The 19,797-nt window shown below is 48.4% G+C and overlaps 1 protein-coding gene across 1 annotated transcript in view; it reads right to left on the bottom strand.

Moving 5' to 3' along the window:
- The window catches only part of Dnmt3b (DNA methyltransferase 3 beta), a 38,537-nt gene that overhangs the window by 16,930 nt on the left and 1,810 nt on the right, over positions 1 to 19,797 (bottom strand). The window contains exons 2-8 of the mRNA NM_001396349.1: positions 8,170 to 8,347; positions 7,582 to 7,643; positions 6,988 to 7,104; positions 4,589 to 4,714; positions 3,870 to 4,064; positions 2,744 to 2,902; positions 501 to 608 (exon numbers count right to left, since the gene is read on the bottom strand). Of these exons, the coding sequence (NP_001383278.1) occupies positions 501 to 608; positions 2,744 to 2,902; positions 3,870 to 4,064; positions 4,589 to 4,714; positions 6,988 to 7,104; positions 7,582 to 7,643; positions 8,170 to 8,341 (939 nt within the window). The 5' untranslated portion in view covers positions 8,342 to 8,347. The remainder of the gene's footprint in view (positions 1 to 500; positions 609 to 2,743; positions 2,903 to 3,869; positions 4,065 to 4,588; positions 4,715 to 6,987; positions 7,105 to 7,581; positions 7,644 to 8,169; positions 8,348 to 19,797) is intronic.

The following is a 19,797-nucleotide window of genomic DNA, read 5'->3' as shown; positions in this document are numbered from 1 at the left end:
CCTGATGTAATTTCTTTTTTTTCAGAGCTGAGGACCAAACCAGGGCCTTGCGCTTGCTAGGCAAGCGCTCCACCACTGAGCTAAATCCCCAACCCCTACCTTTCATTATTATTATAGTTGAACACTTGTCTATGCGGTACAAAGGTTTATGGGGCTAAAGTGAGGGAGGGGAGAAGCCTAATATTTCAAAAGGATAAATAAGTGTCTACAAATGTCTGTAAAAGGCCCCTTTCAGTAGTATGACTATGACCGTACAAGTCGGTGCTCATCCAGACTTATCTAGCTGGTAGCATTAACTCATTAGTGACCGACCCCCTTCAGACAAGTGAGACCCAGTCTAAGTCAGACTCCTTATTCTCCCCATTGGTATCCCTTCCTTGGTATTCCTGCTTCCAAGCCAGTCTTGGTAATATCTTATCACTTTCCTTCCGTCGGTCTCTTCTTCCCTGCCTACAGGCTGAAACCCTAGTTACCCTAGTCATTACCCACACCCATGTTACCTCCAGAGTGTGGTACATGGCCTTCCTATAAGAAACCAGCTTATTGAAGGTGGCCAGATTAAAGTGCTGGCTGAACAGACCCAGAGCCACCAGCTTGTCAGCAGCGATCTAGGAGAGAAAAAACATGACCGTGACTGACCCACACCTAAGCTCATGGTTCACCCAGAGCCCATTCCAGCAGACTCCACAGCTAGAAACTCCCAGTGTGGGTAAGACTCGGTCCACGGGAAGTCTCCTCAGCACCCTGCAGTTTTGAGTACATGTGCGTGAACAGAGAGCATCAGGTGAGGCTCAGTCCTGAAACTGTCCTCCATGTACTCTGCGTGTTCTTCACTCTTCCTGGGTGTGAAACACCCGCTGACTCTGATTCATTGAGTTCCCACAGTGCACACTTGAGCCCTTACTAACCACAATGACTGTCTTCCTTATCTTGATCGCTAAGGCAAATCGTGTGTGCAGATACGGAAGTGAGTCATGGATGGAATCTGTCACGAATGCAAGTATAACTTTGGGTGACTCAGGCTGTAGGAATGTATGGGGTCCCTGGATACAGTGCTCGTTTCCATGTTCAGTCCTATCTTAGGCTTCAGAGCCTCAACTCTGGTCAGCTACCATGCTCTATCTACCATAAGCATCAAGTGGGTGTTATGGAGGCTTTGGGTAGTACCTGGCCTCTGGCCAGGACCACAGCACATTGTAATGCCATCCCATAACCCTACCATCTCCATGCTGCCCCATATAGGCATCTGATCCTGTCTTCTATAGAAAGGAGTATTAGTTATGTCTCACTGAATCAAAGCAATGGCAAATCCCTGCAGTCTGATGCTTCTGAGAGTAGCATAGGCCCAAGAAACAAGTCCTATTGCTCCCTCTGCTGTTAAGACACGACAATTGCATGTAACTCTCAGATCAGACTTCATGTCCTGATTCCTACCCCAGGGGAATGTGGACTGTATTTCTGAAAGTCAGAATAACTACAAATTCGCAGCAAACAGAACCTAAAATAGAACAAAGTCCTCTAAATGCCATTTCACCCAACTGCTTGCTGTACCTCAGGAACCCTTTTCTGTCTGGACAGGAATTGAAATAACAATGACATTTCTAAGGAAACCCCAAAGGAAATAAATTCTACCTGCGTCACTCAAATGCAGTCAGCTGCACAATTTTTAGGGGTTATGAGGGCACTGGTTCCTTGTACACGGGACTTGGGTTAAGGTTACCAGCATTTAATGGTAGCTCATAATGATCCGTAAGTCTGAAATTCCTCATCTGGCCTCCCATGCTGTCCAAAGCTACATTCAGGGAAATACCCTAACTGACAAAAAAATGTTTAAAGCAGATCATGGTGCATGCATTTAACATGTGGGATGCTGCTGGGATGGTAGAACTTGCCTAGCACCTGTGAGGTACATGGGTTGGACCCATAACACTTAAAAAGGCACAAAATAAACTCTCAATTTATGCCCAGAAGACCCTCTCATTAGAAAGATTTAAATGGGGGTTGGGGATTTAGCTCAGTGGTAGAGCGCTTGCCTAGCAAGCGCAAGGCCCTGGGTTCAGTCCCCAGCTCCGAAAAAAAAAAGAAAAGAAAGATTTAAATGGCAACACTAGTTCAAATTACCTTTTCATGCAGCCGACACAGACTTCACTGGGTACAGAAGGCCTGTCTCTGCTGGGATTAGAGGGGTAGGAAGGAGTGTGTGTGTGTGTGTGTGTGTGTGTGTGTGTGTGTGTGTGAGAGAGAGAGAGAGAGAGAGAGAGAGAGAGAGAGAGAGAGAGAGAGACTGAGACTCGGTCTTACTTGATAGCCAGCCTGGTCTACAAGGTGTCTGTGTGTGTGTGTGTGTCTGTGTGTGTGTGTATAGATGCCCCACAGAGGCCATAGGAGGGCATTAGAACCCTGGCAGTAGAATGACAGGCAGTCGTGGGCAGCCTGATGTAACTCAGTAACTCAGCAGACTTGTCACAGCCATGGCGGCACACACCTTCCGTCCCGTTACTCAGTTGGCAGAGACAGAGTTCGAGGCCAGAGAGTGACACTGAGAGACCATCTCTAAGAATAAAGCAGTAATCTGATTCTACAGTAAGTGTCTAAGACAGGTAAACCATGAAGTGGTTTTCTTTACTCCAGTACCAGTGCCAAGCTTACTGTAGCCATGGGCAGAGAGTCAACCTTAGAGCCACCAAGAGAAGAAGCAAGGCCTGAGGTGTCAAGCCCCAAACCTGCCTTGCTCATAGCTCACCTCAGAAAACTTGCCATCGCCAAACCACTGTACCCAGCGCATTCCGGGCATGGCCTGGCGCTTGGAGGTGGCTTTCCAGGACACCACCATGGCAGGCCACCAGGAGAAGCCCTTGATCTTTCCCCACACAAGGTCACCTATTCCAAACTCCTTGTCATCCTGGAAGAATCAACAGAAAGAATTATAGTTACTAGGGAAGGTGAACTCTGAGAATCTACCGACCAAGGGCTAGAAAAATCTTGGCCATAAAATGTGATGTAGGAATTCATGAAACAGCTCGGTGGTATTTACAAAAAGATACCCAGGAAAAAGGGGTTTTATCAAGTGGAGGCCATCGTTTTGTAAGTCTATCCTGTCTTTCACTGCCTCAGGCATTAAACCTCAAATGCGGCTTGGTGGGAAGTATCTTAACCACTGAGCCATCTCTGCTACTGTTAGGAAAGCAGAAAGAAGCCTGTGCGCTCTCTTGAGTACGTATTACTTGGGCTAATGGTCTTCTCCTAAATAATTAACCATAACCTTGCTACAAAAAAAAGGCAACACATGGGGTTCCATCAGGAGGTATTCTGAATGAACACAAAGTTGACATTGTCAAGATGCTAGAAATGTATTCATTAACTGGCAGTGTATACCACCAGCCTCAAGTGGTTAACTCAGAGACTGAATCCATGCAGTGTTACACTATTGCTTAACTGATAAAAGCCACAAATGTCATCTTAAAAAACTACATCCCCATAGCAACTACTCAGATGCTAATCTGTCAGGTGGGGATTAGAACAAAGAAAAGCCGTATTATGAAGTCCTTGGATTGTAATTCTATTAATAAAAGTAATCCCAATGGTATATGCATATAATCCCAGCATTCGGGAGATCAAGGATTTGGAGGAAATCCTGGGCTACACAACTTTTTCTTTTTTTTTTTTTTTTGAGACAGGATCTCACTATAGCCCTAGCATGGATTTCTTTCTACGTAGAACAGGCTTGCCTCTGCCTCCTGTGTTTTATGATTAGATGTACACAGTATGAAATCTTAAAATCCTTTAGTCACTGAATAAGTTTTACAGTTTCCTTGTCCCTTCTTTTCAGTCTTACGCAATCATGGGCCAGTAGCCCGTCTCAGTGGTACCTGATACTCAGTGCTGTCACCATCCCTGCTCTCCGCATCCACCTGTGTGGCATCCATGCCCTCCTGAGGGCCGTCCTGGCTCAAGTCAACCGATGGCGTACTGCTGCTCTTAGGTGTCACATCTTCCATGAGCTCGATGCTGGCAGGGGATGACCATGGCGTGCTTGCTGAAGACGATGCTCGCCGCCTCCGAGACTAGACAGAAGGATGAGATGGAGACGCAATGAGGCAAGGCAGAAGTGGGCATACAACTAGTATCCAACAGGTTCTCAGAGAAGCACGAATAAAGGAACAAATCAGTACCCCAGAAGACAGGGTTACAGGAACTGGCGGCCATTTGACCCCAAGGCAGAGCAGAGACAGAATAAACAGTGTGTGTTCCATGAAGCTGAGTTCGGAGGGCAGGGTCCCTGGTTAGCTGTGTCCATCTGGAAACAGAAGAGTGTTCTGGCCCTGCTGGGGTTGCCTCAAGACAGCAGGAAAAGACACCAGACAAAGGTGATGACACCAGTGGCTTCCGGCTCAATTCCAAGGTGGGCTAGAGACCCAAGCACTTGGAAATTCTCGCCTCCTCCAAGTCGCTCCAAGTAGGATGAGTCAGGAGAGAAAGTAAGAAGCCAGACCCTGGAAAGCAGGAGTGTGTGAAGAAAGCACCCGTTATACACAACGGCAATGTGTTAGTGAGTGAAGCAGATCGCGCAATCAGAAACCGGACCAACCTTGGTAGCTGGGAACTCCACGGGGTACTCCTGAACGTGGTAGCGGCCCTGCCGGCCTCGCGTGATTCTGGGGGAGGTTCTTTGCCTCTCCAGGCTGGAGATACTGTTGCTGTTTCGGGTTCGGACCTGAAAGCATAAACACTGGGCCTTAGGGGAAGAGATGCATGGGGCCAACAAAGGCTCCCAAAGGACTAAGACCTTGAGAAGGCCTCGCTCAATTCAACCTGGAGGTTAGACGGCTGGCTGTAATCTCCGGGATGCATTTAACAAGGGCTATCTTTGAAGGAGACCATCAGACCGCTCCATGACACAACACACATTTGGCCACCTGAACTGGCAGCAGCAAGTGGGGACTGAATTGTTTGCCTTCCTAATGCTGCAAGGCTTAAATGCAGCTCCTCGAGTTGTGGTGACCCCTCGACCACATTATTTGTTGCGATTTTGGAACCACAATTTTGCTGTTATGAATCACAGTGTAACTAATAATGGAGGACTATCTGATATGAGACCCTGTGAAAGGGGTCTTCAAGCCACATCCCCAAGGCGTTGAGACCCACAGTTTGAGAACCATTGCCTTAAACCAAGTATTCCACCAAGAAGCACAGGCCTTGATACCGGCTTATTCAAGGCACTGAATGAGGGCAGAGCAGAAAGTGCATTTTCTCAGCTCGGTGTGCACGTGCCTGTTGCTGCAAACTCTATATAAACATTATGGTTAATCAGGTGTGGGGGGTGTCACCTGCCTGTACTCACATCACGGAGACACAGAAGACACAGGAGACAGCCTGAAACCCACCTTCGGCTCAAGAACAGAGTTGAAGTTACTGGGAATTGTCTCCAGTGTGTAGGACAAGGAAAGTACAAGTCCACAGAAGGTGATGTCATTGCAGTAGCCGCCATGTTCTCGCTGACCCACTGGGACTTCTCATTCAATAGACTTTTTTCTGTTTTTAGCTCTGACTGATATATATCCATTATTATGTTTGACATAGTGTATGAGTACATTGAATTAGATTAGAAATCAATACATAAAAGGCCTAGTCAACGTCTTCTTAAGCCAGGGCATATGCTCAGAAAAAACAACCCACAGAAGTGGCAGGAGCCCCAATCAACCACCCAAAAGTGACAACCTCACAGTAGTCAGGAGTGAACCTGTTCTCTCTCTTGGACACAGAATGTTGAATACATAACATAACAGCAGTGGCAGGTGTGGAAGACTATGTTCTTAATCCCAGCAACTGCAGAGGCAAAAGCAGGCGGATCTGAGTTCAAAGTCAGCTCAGTCTACAGAGTAAGTCCCAGCTGGGGGTACACAGAGAAACACTGTCTCAAAAACCAAACATGCAAAGGATGCCAGCAATGACTTAGCTTAGCAGATACTTTCCACAAAGTTGACTCATTTGAGAGTTGTGCATAGAGCTAAACTGGTAGAATGCCTGTTTCGTGTAAGATCCGGGTTTGAGCCCTAGCCCCACACCAAACCAGATGTGATGGTGTGTTTGGTGCATGCCTGCAGTGCAGCCAGAAGCAGGTCAGGATCTACACAGTGAGTTAGGGTAAGGTCACCGCTGAGGCAGTGCAACACGGATCCGCCTGCCTCTACTGAGTAGGTTCTGGTGTTCCAGAACCTCCACACACCCAGGCTTAAAGCTCATCCCGGGCGCTGGAGAGATGGCTCAGTGGTTAAGAGCACTGACTGCTCTTCCAGAGGTCCTGAGTTCAAATCCCAGCAACCACATGGTGGCTCACAATCACCTGTAATGAGATCTGATACCCTTTTCTGGTGTCTGAGACAGCAATAGTGTACTCACATAAAATAAATCTTTAAAAAAAAAAAAACTCATCCCGTCATCCCGTGCCACCAGCAGGAACCTGAACCCTGAACTTAGACCTGGTCACATAGTGGAGAACAGGGGTGTCGGTGACCTTAATAGTTCTCTGGCTTTTAGGAGCTAATGAATGTGAAGTCCTCCTCAAAGGCATTGTAGTCAGAAAACGTTGACGATATCTGAAAGTTAAGTGGTTTCTGTTCATCAAGCTCTTGGTGTCACATTCAGTGAGGGCCAAGCAGCTGTGGCTCGTGTGCCCTTTGCTCTATCACATGTCCTTTTACCCTGAGGCTCGGGTTATATTCTGAATTACCCTGTAGTAATCAACACTTAACCAAGGGGTTCAGTGGGTTAGAGGACTTGCCAAAGCCTGCCAATCTAGAGTTTGGTCCCCAGAATCTACATGCTGCAAGGTGAAAACCTAGCTCTCCTAAGTTGTCCGCTGACCTGGGCAACACACCTAAAACCAAATGTGTTGGGGGGAAAAATCTGATTAAACAATGTCTGAGCCTCGTTTTTTGGCAGGCCCAAGGATGGTAAGAGGAACCTGAGCTAGCAGGTGGGACTTACGGCTGGGCTTTCAGAGGGAGTCCTGGCATCCTTGGTCTCTCGGGTGAGCTTTGGCATCATGAGAATATCAGAGCCATCTCCATCATCCGCTTCACCATCTCCATCTCCTACCACGTCCTATGGAAAGGTGGATGGGACAGAAACATCATTACAGTCCCCAAAATATACTCTATAATCACCTAGTTTTTCTCTAGTAAAACTTCACCTCTGCTAATCACATGGTCACAAAACCAAACTGGGTTAAAAAGATAAATCCCAGGCCATCAGCACACTCTGCAAATGGGACTAATGTTGCCTCCAGACATCTCAACTTACAACACATGAGAAGACATGAGCCAAGGGGTTGGTGGTGGCCAACCTGATTTACCGTGACAGCAGGGACGGCCAGCATACTGTCACACCAAAGATATCATGACCAAGGTGAGCTCACTCCAGGAATGACTGAGTTTTGCTCTTTTAATGTACTGAGGACAGGTATGCAGGAAGGATTGACTGAAACAGACTTTTGAGTGCAGTAAAGAGCTCCATTTGTCTTTTTTTTCATGCAATCAAAGTTGAGGGGAAAGCCCAGAGCCACACGAAGAGAGGTGGTACCTGCGTGTAATTCAGAAGGCTGGAGACCTCCCTCTTAGACAGCCGTGAGCTTGATCTGCGGCCTGCAAGGAAGAGTATGCGTTTGGGAGTAGGACAGTGATAGCCAGCCTGGAGAGTGGTCTCAGCAGACCCCAACCCAGTCATTTCAGGAAGCCAGTGTCCGCTATATCCATGAACCCACAGAAGGGGTACAGGGCCTGGCTTAAGCTTTTATCACCACAAGCTGAGTATTAACATTTTAGGGTGGAAAGAATCCCTTTCCTTCATGTCCACTCCAGGAAACTGGCTATAATTTCAAATGTCCCCATGTGGCCAAGTAGCTCTTGGGGTCAACGGAGAAATGGGCCACTTTTATCCACTTCAGAAGGTCCTAAGGGACTCTAGATGTCAAGGACAAGAAGGGACAATACTGGGGACTCGAAACAATGACAAAGGAATTTCAAGTGGTCTCCGAGCTGCTAAGAGGAAGAGGCCAGTCGGCAGCATCTCCTGATCGCTATGAAGCCCACACCCGCACAAGAGAAGCAATGGGGCCATCTCTGAGACCTGTCATGGAGCCTGCCTGCCTGCCTGAGCTGTGACACCCACCTCTGGTCTCTGGTGTACAGACTGGCTCTGTGCAGATTGCCTCCAAGACTGGGGGTGAGGGAGCATCCTTCGTGTCCGAGGACTGGTCACTACAGTTCCCATTAACAATGATACAGTCCTCATACCCACTAGCACCCTCTTCTTCATTAAGATGTCTGCTGTCTCCCTTCATGGTTTCCTGTGGGGAAAGATCAGGATAAGTCAGAGGTAGCTGGGGCACATGGTGAGGTTCACACCACAGGTTCTCTATCCACTGCCCTAGAGACCCCATGACCCAGTCTCAGGCTGTCATCACGTCCATGAGCCCAAGACTCCCCCCAAACAGAGCCTGTCTGCTCAACAAGCTTGGAGGCTTAGGACTTGGTTCCATTTGGTTACATGGGATCAATGCCACTGAAGCCTGCTTCCAGGACAGGACTGGAGGATGGAGCTAAGGCTGGGGTCTGAGACTAGGGCTGCTCTACAATTAGCCAGATCTTCAAGCAATGCCATTTAGGGCATGCCTACGTGGGCCTGCTTGAGCCAGCCCAAGTTCCCATCTGTCCTTCTCCCTTCTCCCTGCTCAGCCTCTTCAGAGCCTCAAGAAGCCAGGGCTCTCTTTTTCCCATGACCCCTTTGTTCGCTCTGTCTCCAGGTCTCCTTCCCTCTGTCCCTTCTCTCAGACAAGCTTCTCCCCCCTGCATAAGAGGTGGTGGCAGCATAAGCCCCACCCCAGCCCATCCTCTAGGCCTCATTGGTCACTTGGCCTGCCACTCAGAGGGTGCTGAATCCCATGTTCTGAAGGGAAAGCAAGATGAAGGAGAAGCAGTGGCAAAGGGCTGTGATTACTAGGAGTGAGCTGACCTGCCTGACACCCTCATCCCACTCCCAAGGCCTGGCCTTGTACAGCTGTCCCTCTGGTAAGACAGCTAAGACAGCTTGCCAGGGCTTCACTGATGGGCTGATAGGCTTGTGACCTGATTCACTCTCTACAAGTTTGTGGACAATTAGACAGAGGTACATGTCAGAACCGGTCTTTGGCCAAGTAACAAATGCTTTTAATCCCAACACTCAGGAGACAGAGGCCCATGGATCTCCAGGCCACACAGGGCTACACTGTAAGATCCTATCTCATAAAAAAAACTAAACCAGAAACTATGCCTAACAGACAACTGTGGATACAGAATAGAACTGAACTCTGGAATATTCCAGAACTCTGGAACAGAGAAGTGGTGTGCAGAAAAGAAACTGAGATTTCCACATGAAATGCAAGGTGGCCCTACAGAACCACCAGGGACCCTGAGGACAGAGTGAGAGCAGCGAGGACCAGAAATGCTGCCTTGAATGGCAAAGGGTATGGAGAGGACCTCAGAAGTGTTTGCCTAGAATTCAGGAACCAGAGTCTTCCAGCACTGGGGTTGGGGACAGGAGACATGAATGGTAAAAGTGACCATGCCTCTATAAAGATTGAAATGATAAAATAGAAAAATCAGGGCAAGTTAGATGCTCAGCTAGGAGGGTTTTGCCATGAAGATTGAAGACCTAACCCAAACCCACATGGAAAAGCTCCTGCATCAAATGTAAGCTCATGTGTACACACACAAGTAGATACAACTTTAAATTTTAAAAAGAAAAAAAAAAAAGCACACCAAGAGTGGGAATATCACTAGGTTAGCAGAAGATTTGCATAGCCAAACCCTTAGGGAATTTTTACCAGCATGAGAAAATTAAAGCTATTTATAGCTGGTCAAATCTATAATTCAGGAACTTGGGAAGCTTCAAGAGTTAAAGATGGCCTAAGCCAGGCAGTAAACCTAGATGAAAACTATAATACAAGACTCAGGGATGGTAACAAACACCTTTAATCTCGGGACTGAGAAGGGAGAGGGAGGCAGCTCTCTATGAATTTGAGGCCAGCCTTGTCTCCATAGCAAGTTTCAGAATATCCAGGGCTACACAAGAAGTAAATAAATATCAAGTGGAGAGAGGGCTCAATGGTTAAACATTGGCTTGCAGCTCTTTTTCTCCAGAATACTGGGATCAACTCGCAGCACCCAAATGGTGGCTCATGAGGCCTGTCTGTGTGAGGCATGTTCCTTCACCTGCTGTGTATCCACCCTCTTGGCACTGAAGTATGTTAACCACAAACCTCAGGTGTGAAAACTACTTACTAAGTTGTACATGCAAATGTACGCACACACTCAAACACACACATACACTCTCTCTCTCTCTCTCTCACACACACACACACACACACACACACACACATCTCACACATAGCTGGGTGTGGTGGCACATGCCTTTAATCCTAGCATTCAGAAGGCAGAGGCAGGCAGATAAGAGGCTAGCCTGGTCTATAGAGTTGAGTTCCAGGGCAGCCAGGGCTACACAGAGAATACCTGTCTCAACAAACACCAAAGACAATCTGTTCCTCTTTGGTTTGTTTGTTTGCTTATTTGTTTTTCTCTGTTTTTCCACAGGGCAAACACTCTGTAGCCCTGGCTGCCCTGAAACTGTAGAGACCATCTGGCCTCAGATTCAGAATCTGCCCACTTCTTCCTCCTCAGTGCTGGAGTGAAAGGTTCACATACCGGAGGTATCAGATCACACCAGGCATCTCGTTCCCTCTCACCATACAGCCGACGGCCGTCACTCACCACATACACTTTGCTCCTGTTTAAAGCACTCACCAGCTATCGACCCAGTGAACTTTCTAGAAGCAGCATCTGGTGTTGCTCCAAAAGTGCGAGACAGGCTTAGCATCTACCAGGGGGCGCTGTGTAGCTCAGTAAGAACCGGCTCTGGGCACCCTCAGGAGTATTTGAGGTTTATTCACAGGGCTTAGACTGCATCCTTTATACTTGCCCAAGCACGAGCACTTGGCAAACAGAGTGTGGCCATCCGTAGACCAGAGCCAGCGCCTTGCACTAGATGCACAGGCCTTAGCTGCAGTCTCCAGCTAAAGCTAACTAACCTGCCCCACTAGGGTTTTAAACTTCATCAAAGTCTCTGGCTAATCTGTGCATCAGAGAATCACAGACAGCAAATGGGACGTCTAAGTCAACATGGTCCACAGTCCCAAGCCTAGACCTTTTTTTAAGAACTACTTATTTATTTCACGTATGTGAGTACACTGTAGCTGTCTTCAGACACACCAGAAGAGGGCATCAAATCCCATTACAGATGGTTGTGAGCCACCATGTGGCTGCTGGGATTTGAACTCAGGACCTCTGGAAGAGCAGTCGGTGCTCTTAACCACTGAGTCATCTCGCCAGTCCTTTTCTCCAGACTTTTTCCCAACACAGGGACCCTCTTCTGCTCCCCACAGACAGGGGAAGTGTCTGATCAAGTCTCATCAGCCAAGCACCAGGACTTGGTAGAAGAAGTTGACTGCGTGGCCAGGAAGGCAGACATTCAGGAGAGCTGCTGGGCTGTGTTCAGAAGAGCATTCCCCTCAGACAAAACCAGCGCCACCTGCTGGGCTGTGCTCAGAAGAGCATTCCTCTCGGACAAAACCAGCATCACCTAGCACAAATGGGAGGCTGAACCCCAGTGTGCTTACTTGAGGGTTCACTCCCTCAAGGCTCACTTTGAAGAAAGAGGACATGCATGAACTGTCATCCACAGTCAGTGGTGGGTTTTCTCACACAGCCTTGGACTTAGGTCCCTCAACTAGGCCCTATCTGGGTCAACCAGAAGCCAGACAGCTGTGTACCCTCTTTCTACACAGGGCCAAGCAGACCGGCTGCCCAGAGCTGACAATGATTAACCACCCTGGACCTTCCCCCAGGGCATTAGCAGTGCCTGGTGAGCCAGTGTCTGAAAGGTGGGCAGCATACTTTCCCAAAAGCACCTCAGCATGTCACAAACCCACCTGGACCCACAGCCAGGGTGTGGACATGAACCCTACCATTATGGTGCACTATCTGGGTGCCCAGGGTGGACTTCACAGGGGAACTGCCCCCTTGTACACTGGGGCTGTATTGATGCCTCGACTTTCAAGAGCAGTTTCCTGGCAGAGGACCTGGCTTGAGGCTCACAACCCCCACACAAAGTGGCTTCTGGCTCACACAAGTCCAGTCCCATGGAATCGGACTCCTCCTAGCCTCCTCAAATACCAGGCAAGATCAGAGTATGCACATGCCTGGTCTACATAGTAAGTTCCAGGCCATCTAGGGCTCTAAGTTAGACCTTGTCTTAACAAAAAGGGGGATGTGGGCGGGGGGGGGGGTGTAGGTGAGGAAAGGGAATGTGTCAGCCTGGGTATAACTTAGGCAAAGAGAGCCAGCCTAGCATTCATAGAGCACGGTGACACCAAAACCCAGTTCACCACCAGGGACTGGTGTGTGAGGGCAGATTACAAACCTCCTCCAGGGTACCCCACTTTGGCTTCACACAAGATGTTGGCTTCTGCTTCAGCCCTAGCACTTCCTGAGTAATATGGCCCCTCTCACATTCTCCAGTAGGAACTGGCTATCCCTTCCCAGGTCTTACCTTTGCGAGGGATTGCCCAGTGCAGCTGACACACTGTGTCAAATTGAACAAGGGTATTGTTCTCTGGTCTCTGCTTTCAGTAGCCTGAGCAGCCCAAACATGCATCCCCCCAGGAAACCATGCAGGAGTTAATGACCCAGCCAATTCTAAAGCCGCGGCAGTCCAGAGGGCACAGGCCTTACTGATGATGTTCCCAGAGACAAGCAAGCAGACAAACCCTTAGATGCCACTCCAGGACTCAGGGGCACTCCATGGCACGAAGTATGATCTACTGTTGTCTTTACCTTCCAAGAGGGGCTGCGTAACCTCAGGAGCAAAGTACTATCTGACCCTTTCCCAGAGACTGGGCAGCTGTGCAGGAAGCAGGTCAGAGGAGATCAAATGCAATGTGGCAGATGAGGGGTAAATGACACCCCCTGTTAGACTCAAGAGGGGGCCCAGGAACTCCTTCCAACCCCAAAAATGAAGCTTAGAGCGGATGTCACCATCCGTCTCTTCCAGGCTGGCCAGCCAAAGAGCTATTCCGCAGCATCCTGTAAACCCCCTAGCAGGAAGGAGGGTGTTAAGGACATGAAAGGGGAGAAAAATGAATCTGTGCCTCACCTCCAGCCTCAGGACAAACAAAGAGGTTGAAAGGTTCTCACCTGCTCCCTTCTAGAAGTTCCGGTGTGGGGCACTGAGAATCCAGTCTCCCTGGGTGTCCTCCCCTCCCTGTTCCGTAAGAGCAGCTGTGATCAGATGTGCTGGGGGCATTTCCCTCGTGCCTCAGTGAATACACACCCTACCTTTTACAGGACACACTATGGCTCAGAGGAAGCAGAGTCCTGTCAGGTTCACAACATTCCAAGAGTCGGACACTTAGGGCACTACAGGAGCTCTTACAAGGCCCGGGACAGAGTAAGTTAAAATTAAGTGTAGGGCTAAAGAAGGCTTAAATTAGTCCTCACTGCTCTTCAAGGACACCTTCTTCTGGCCTCTGAGGATACTAGGTGGATGCGGTATGGACAGGTGCAGGCAAAACATCCACAAAATAAAATGAAATCTTGACTAAAAAATAACGCAAGCCAGGTGGGGGCGGTGCACGCCTTTCATCCCAGCACTTAGGAAGGAGGCAGGGGCAGGCGGATCTCGGAGTCTGAGGCCAGCCTGGTCTACAGAACAAGTTCCAGGGCAGTCAGGTCTACACAGAGAAACATTGAAAAACAAAACAATGCAGAATTACATTAACAATTAAACGCAGAAGGTCAGAGATGGCTCGTCACGTGAAGAAGCCGCCAAGCTTGACAATGTGTGTCCAATCACCAAGAACACAAGAAGGAGAACGTACCTCGAGTTGTCCTGACTGTCACTGTCATGGCATAGGTCCATGGGTTTGCATGCATTCAGCACAGTTTTGGCTGGGGTTTATTTAGTTTTTTGAGCCTGGTACCAGGCTGGCCTTGAGCTCAGTCAGATCTGCCTGTCTCTTGAGTGTTAGGATTAACCATGTGTACCATCATGCTACCCAAAACAGTCATACTACCAAAATCACATCAGGATTCACCTTGCACACTAGCATGTCACCACCTGTGATAGAAGTGGCCATTGAAGGGCATGTAATTTGAACAAGAAGTGGCCATTGATGGACATGTACTTTGAACAGATTCAAAAAAAAAAAATCTAGCCCAGAACGTGACTTTCTCATCCTGCTACAAGCCTTACCTGAGCCCTACTTTTGATACCAGACTTCTCTGAAGCCAGGCATGGTGGTAAATGACAAATCCCAGCACTTGGGACAAGAGGACTGGGGGTCCAAGAAAACCTAGGCAGTACAATCAGATCCTGTCCCCCAAAATAAGAAAAACACCTCATTCTCTGTGACTCAGAACTGCTCAGTACCTCAGAGAGCATCTGGGAACCAGAAGCATGACAAGTTCAAAACCACCCAGGGCTATACAATGAGAAGCTGGCAGCCGGGCAGTGTGTTACCCATTCTCTACTCCCAGTACTTGGGAAACCGAGGAAGGGGATCTGAGTTCGAGGACAGCCTAGCCTACAAAGTGAGTTCCAGGATAGCCAGGAACAAAGAAACCCTGTCTCACAGAACAAAAAAATAAATAAAAGCTAACAACTTTTTTTAAATAAATAAATAAGGGGCTGGGGATTTAGCTCAGTGGTAGAGCGCTTACCTAGGAAGCGCAAGGCCCTGGATTCGGTCCCCAGCTCCGAAAAAAAGAATCAAGAAATAAAGAAATAAAGAAATAAAGAAAGAAAGAAAGAAAGAAGGAAGGAAGGAAGGAAGGAAGGAAGGAAGGAAGGAAAGAAAGAAAGAAAGAAAGAAAGAAAGAAAGAAAGAAAGAAAGAAAGAAAGAAAGCAAGCGTGGAGTTGGAAAGACAGCGTGGTTACCTAAGAGCAGTGGCTACTTGTTGCAGAAGATTTGGGTTTATTATATCCCAGTACCCATCTGGAGGCTCACATGTGCAGTACATACACTATACATGTGGCACACATATTTATATACATACAGCAAAACACTAAAGACATAAAATTTTAAAAACTAGGGATTGGCTAGAAATGGCTCAGTGCTTAGGTCCATGTTTCTTGCAAAGGATTCAAGCTCAGTTCTCAGTACCACACCAGCTGCTCACAACCACCTGTACTCCAGGTGCTCACAACCACCTGTACTCCAGGTGCTCACAACCACCTGTACTCCAGGTGCTCACAACCACCTGTACTCCAGCTCCACCTGGACTCACCTACAAACACCTTAAAGGAGAGATGGTAAGAACACTTGTCAGACAAGCATGTAGACTGACTCAGAAAAATCAAAGGTAGCCAAGAAAGGGGCCTGTGGCCCCGGGGAGTGAGTCTCTGACCAATGAGACCCTGTCTGAGAAGATTAAGGCAGGACACCCTCTGACCCCTAAACATACCTGGGGCACAGGCTCCTGTACAGATGTATGCATCTATCAGGCACCTGCACACAAAGCAAAGAAAATGCCAAGTCTCTCTCTCTTCTCCATAGGGAAGCAGTTGGGAATCTACTTGCCCAAGTTTTTTTTGAGAGACCAGTACAATCAGTTGGGCATGCTGGACAATCCCTGTAATGCCCTCACTCTGAAGCCTGAAGCCAAGAGGACTATCCAGGGTTGGTGGCCACCCTAGCCCACAAAACAAGCACCAGCCTACCAGGTCTATTGAGCAAGACCCCATTTCAATTATCTTTAATAAAATCTTACTTTTATTTTCTGAATGAAGTGTTTTGTCTACATGTATACCCTGTGTCTGTATCTGTGTGTGTATGGCGCCTACTACTACCTGCAGAGGCCAAAGGAGGCCATCAGATCCCCTGGAACTGGAATTATAGAGTTGTATGCAGCCATGTGGATGCTGGGAATCTGCCACTTGGTTCCTTCATAGAACAGCCAGTGCTCTTTTTTTTTTTTTCCCTGAGCTGGGGACCAAACCCAGGGCCTAGCAAGCGCTCTACCACTGAGCTAAATCCCCAACCCCACAGCCAGTGCTCTTAACTGTTGACCCATCTCTTCAAAACCTCATCAAATTTTTAAAAAGCATATATATATATTGGTCCAGTCATTGTAATGTCATAGCAAAATCTGCAAACAAATGGCTGTTTGTGTATTAGGGTGGGGAAAGGAGAGATTTCTACACAGCCATTAAGGAGCACTACTGAAGGGCACGTGAGGACAGCTCCAGCTAGAAGGGGCCATGTTAACTTAGAAAAACCTGCACATGGGGCTGGAGAGAACTAACTTCTTTCAGGTCCTGAGTTCAATTCCCACAACCACATGGTGACTCACAACCATCTAATGGGATCCGGTGCCCTCTTCTGGTATGTCTGAAGACAGCTACCGTATACTCAGACAAAAAATAAAAATATTAAGGAAGGTATAATTGCAATAATCAGGGAACAGAGGCAGAGTAGGAAAAGTTCAGGCACTACACTGTTGTGGGTCCGCCTTTACCCGGGGCAAGAATGACTTCCTACATACATTTCTTCAGGGTTTTCATAAACCCCGGGGTTGGTGAAAAGGCCCTACCCTCAACACCGACCTTCTCACGCGGCTAGCCTGAGCAACCATCTCGCCAGGTCCCTGGGCTCATCAAGGGCTTCACTACGTGATGCCCACTGTTGCAGCTGAAAACAAAAATCAATACAATCCATTCATGGCGGCTGAATGCCAGGAAGCAGTGACGGCTGTTGGTAATGTCACCCCAAGTTGGGTCTCATAGCCCCAGCACTGGCCCAAGCAGGCATACAACTGGAAACATATGTGGCTGCATATCATGGAAATGGGACTCCAGAAAATTAACTACTCTTCCCTCTTCCAGGTAGGTGTCCTTCCTCAAACTGTTCTGTTGTTGGCATGCACGCAGGCCGAGCTTTGGGCAGGAACACAGGGGATTAGACAGCACAAGTCCAGGGGAGGCAAAAACACAAGCTCCGGAGGGAACTCTTAACTCCCACACATCTCAAGCAGCACACGAGAAGAGCTCACTGGTCAGAAAACGCAAGCAGATTCAGTAACAGAAACCGAGGAAACGCAAAGCAAGTTTGCTGTCCCAACACACCTGCTTTTTATTTTCCTTTGAGGGTGCAGTGCCAAGTAACGATCAAACCCAACCGGGCCCTCGTGCAGGCCTCAGGCACCCTTACCCCGCGATGGAGCTCCAATGCTGCTGGTTACCAGTAAGGTCCGTTGGAAACAAGACACACTCAAAAACGTAAGCATTAAATGTTGAGCTGAACAGAGACACACACTTGAAACCCAGCGCTCAGACCTATCTACAGCAAGACTCACTGAGAACACGCCAGGGAGGCTATGTGTAGTTCAGAGGTTGTGTGTACCTGTAAGGCATGAACAAAGCCTCGCTGGATTTAATCCAATAGCAACAGCAAGCGAGACCACGTGGTTCACGCCCATAATCCAAACACAAAGCACTGAAGCAGAATGATGGCCCAAGTTTAAGGCCAGGCTGCGCTACATGTCCTATGTCATAGCAAATGTCAGTCTAGACAGGTATATGCAGAAACTCTCAAGAGGCAAGAGCTAAAATGTATTGTTTTGTGTGGGTACCTTACAATGGATTGAACCCAGGGCCTCATGCTGGCTGAGGAAGTGTTCCACTACTGAACCACATCCTCAACATTTGCCTCCCCACGGTCCTTTTCTATTAACTGAACTTTCCCATCTCCAGCAATTACTCAGTAATAAGCTCCTTAAAACTGAACCTCCCGGGGCTGGAGAGATGGCTCAGTGGTTAAGAGCGCTGACTGCTCCTCCAGAGGTCCCGAGTTCAATTCTCACCAACCACACCACAGCTCACGACCATCTGTAATGGGATCTGGCGCCCTCTTCTGGTGTGTCTGAGGACAGCGACGGTGTAAATGTAAAATAAATAGACCTTTTAAAACAATGTTAGGTGGTCCCAAAAAAGTCTCCCTTGTTGATTTTATAGACCAAGGGAGGCTCAGGACATGACCTCATACCCAGAACGTCAACCCTGGCCCTGTTGCTGCTGCCTCAGCATCCTATTACCCTGCAGACACTGGGTTTTGACTTAGGGCTTTCCTCGACTAACTGCGAATGAGCTTCCTCATTCCTGAACTGATTAGCGAATCAGTTCACTAACTTAAAAAAATTCTGGACCCCATGTGACCCTTGTAGCCACTGGTGGGTTAAGGGTGCATCATACCAGCTCCCCAGCTAGAAAGGAGCCTCAGAAAACTAACTAAACACAGCAGCCAATGTGCCTGTGTCAGCCAGAGACTGACCCATCTGAATAGCAGCACTGGGCACCTATCCTTCTGCAGAGCGATCCGTCTTGAGCTGGTAGAAAAGGTTAAAGCGTAAATGTCCCCTATTAAAGGCTAGTCATGGGGTTAGGGATTTAGCTCAGTGGTAGAGCGCTTGCCTAACAAGCGCAAGGCCCTGCACTCGGTTCTCAGCTCCAAAAAAATAAAAAAATAAAGGCTAGTCACAACAATCAATGTGACTAGATATCCCAAAGCCTCCGCCCCATCACCTATGAAAAGGTCCCTGAGAGATGTGCACATGCTGGCGAACACACACACATACACGGTCACACTTTGCAAAGGACACGAGAAGCACTCAGACATGGCCTGAGGGAGATAAGTGGGGAGAGGTTAGAAACAGGCAGGCCAGACCACCCAACAGAATACCGCTGAGGCCAGGCCTGGTGATGCATGCCACTACTTGGGGGCAAAGGAATTATGTTGTGTTTGAAACACCGTATGCGACATAGAAGGCCCTATTTCTAGAGGGGGGAAAAAACCCACCAGGTCTGAGAGCACCCTGTACCAGTATAGGACCCAGGAAACTTCAGATTTAGCAAGCTAAGTTATCTCCAGAACTAGGTGTCGTTGGCATGGAACATGGTCTGGGACAAAAGAATGCCAAGGGACATCCCCCTGGTTGGAGTACTTGTCCAAATATGTCCACTGCAATCGGGTGCTTTGGCTGCAACAATGAAGGGTGACAGGCGTCTCTGGGTCAGAGGCACCACATGGCTGGAGGAAGGGCAGGCAGGGAAGCAGCCTCCTCAGCCCCACCTCCCTTCCTCCTCCCTCAGCCCCCTGCAGCTCCCAGATCCTCTTCTCCCCTCCCCCAGCCTTTGTAGGGGTAAGGGTTTGGCCTATGGCTTTAAGAAGGATGTGGCTGGCCCCAGCCCCTTTGTCTCAGCTCTTGCCACCCCAACAGGAAAGGTAAAGGACTCGGCTTAGCTTGTCAATTACACCTTTAGCAATCCTTAAACTTGGAACGGGAAGGAGAAAAAAAAGAAGTGGCCCCAAACCATAAACAACACAGCCCTTTTCCAACAGGAAACAAAGGGGCTGGTGATGGAGAAAGCCCTGCAGGTAAAGACACTTGCAGCCCAGGCTGATGTCCTTAGTTTGATCTCCAGACCCGCATGGTAGAGTGTACTGCCTGCCACATGTTTTCCTGACCTTCACAATGGTGCCCCGTGCGTGTACACATACGGAATAAAATATCATTTTTTTAAAAGGAAACAAAGACAGGCCCTTCCTGCCAACTCCCCAGTCACAGACAATGATGGTTTAGAAAGGCTTCCATAGCTGAGAATGAAACACTACCTCAGGAAGGCAGGAAAAGGAGGGGCTGGCAGAGGTG

The sequence above is a fragment of the Rattus norvegicus genome, chromosome 3, assembly GCF_036323735.1.
Source record: "Rattus norvegicus strain BN/NHsdMcwi chromosome 3, GRCr8, whole genome shotgun sequence".
NCBI classification, from domain to species: Eukaryota; Metazoa; Chordata; class Mammalia; order Rodentia; family Muridae; genus Rattus; species Rattus norvegicus.
This window is presented reverse-complemented; position numbering and strand designations above follow the sequence as displayed.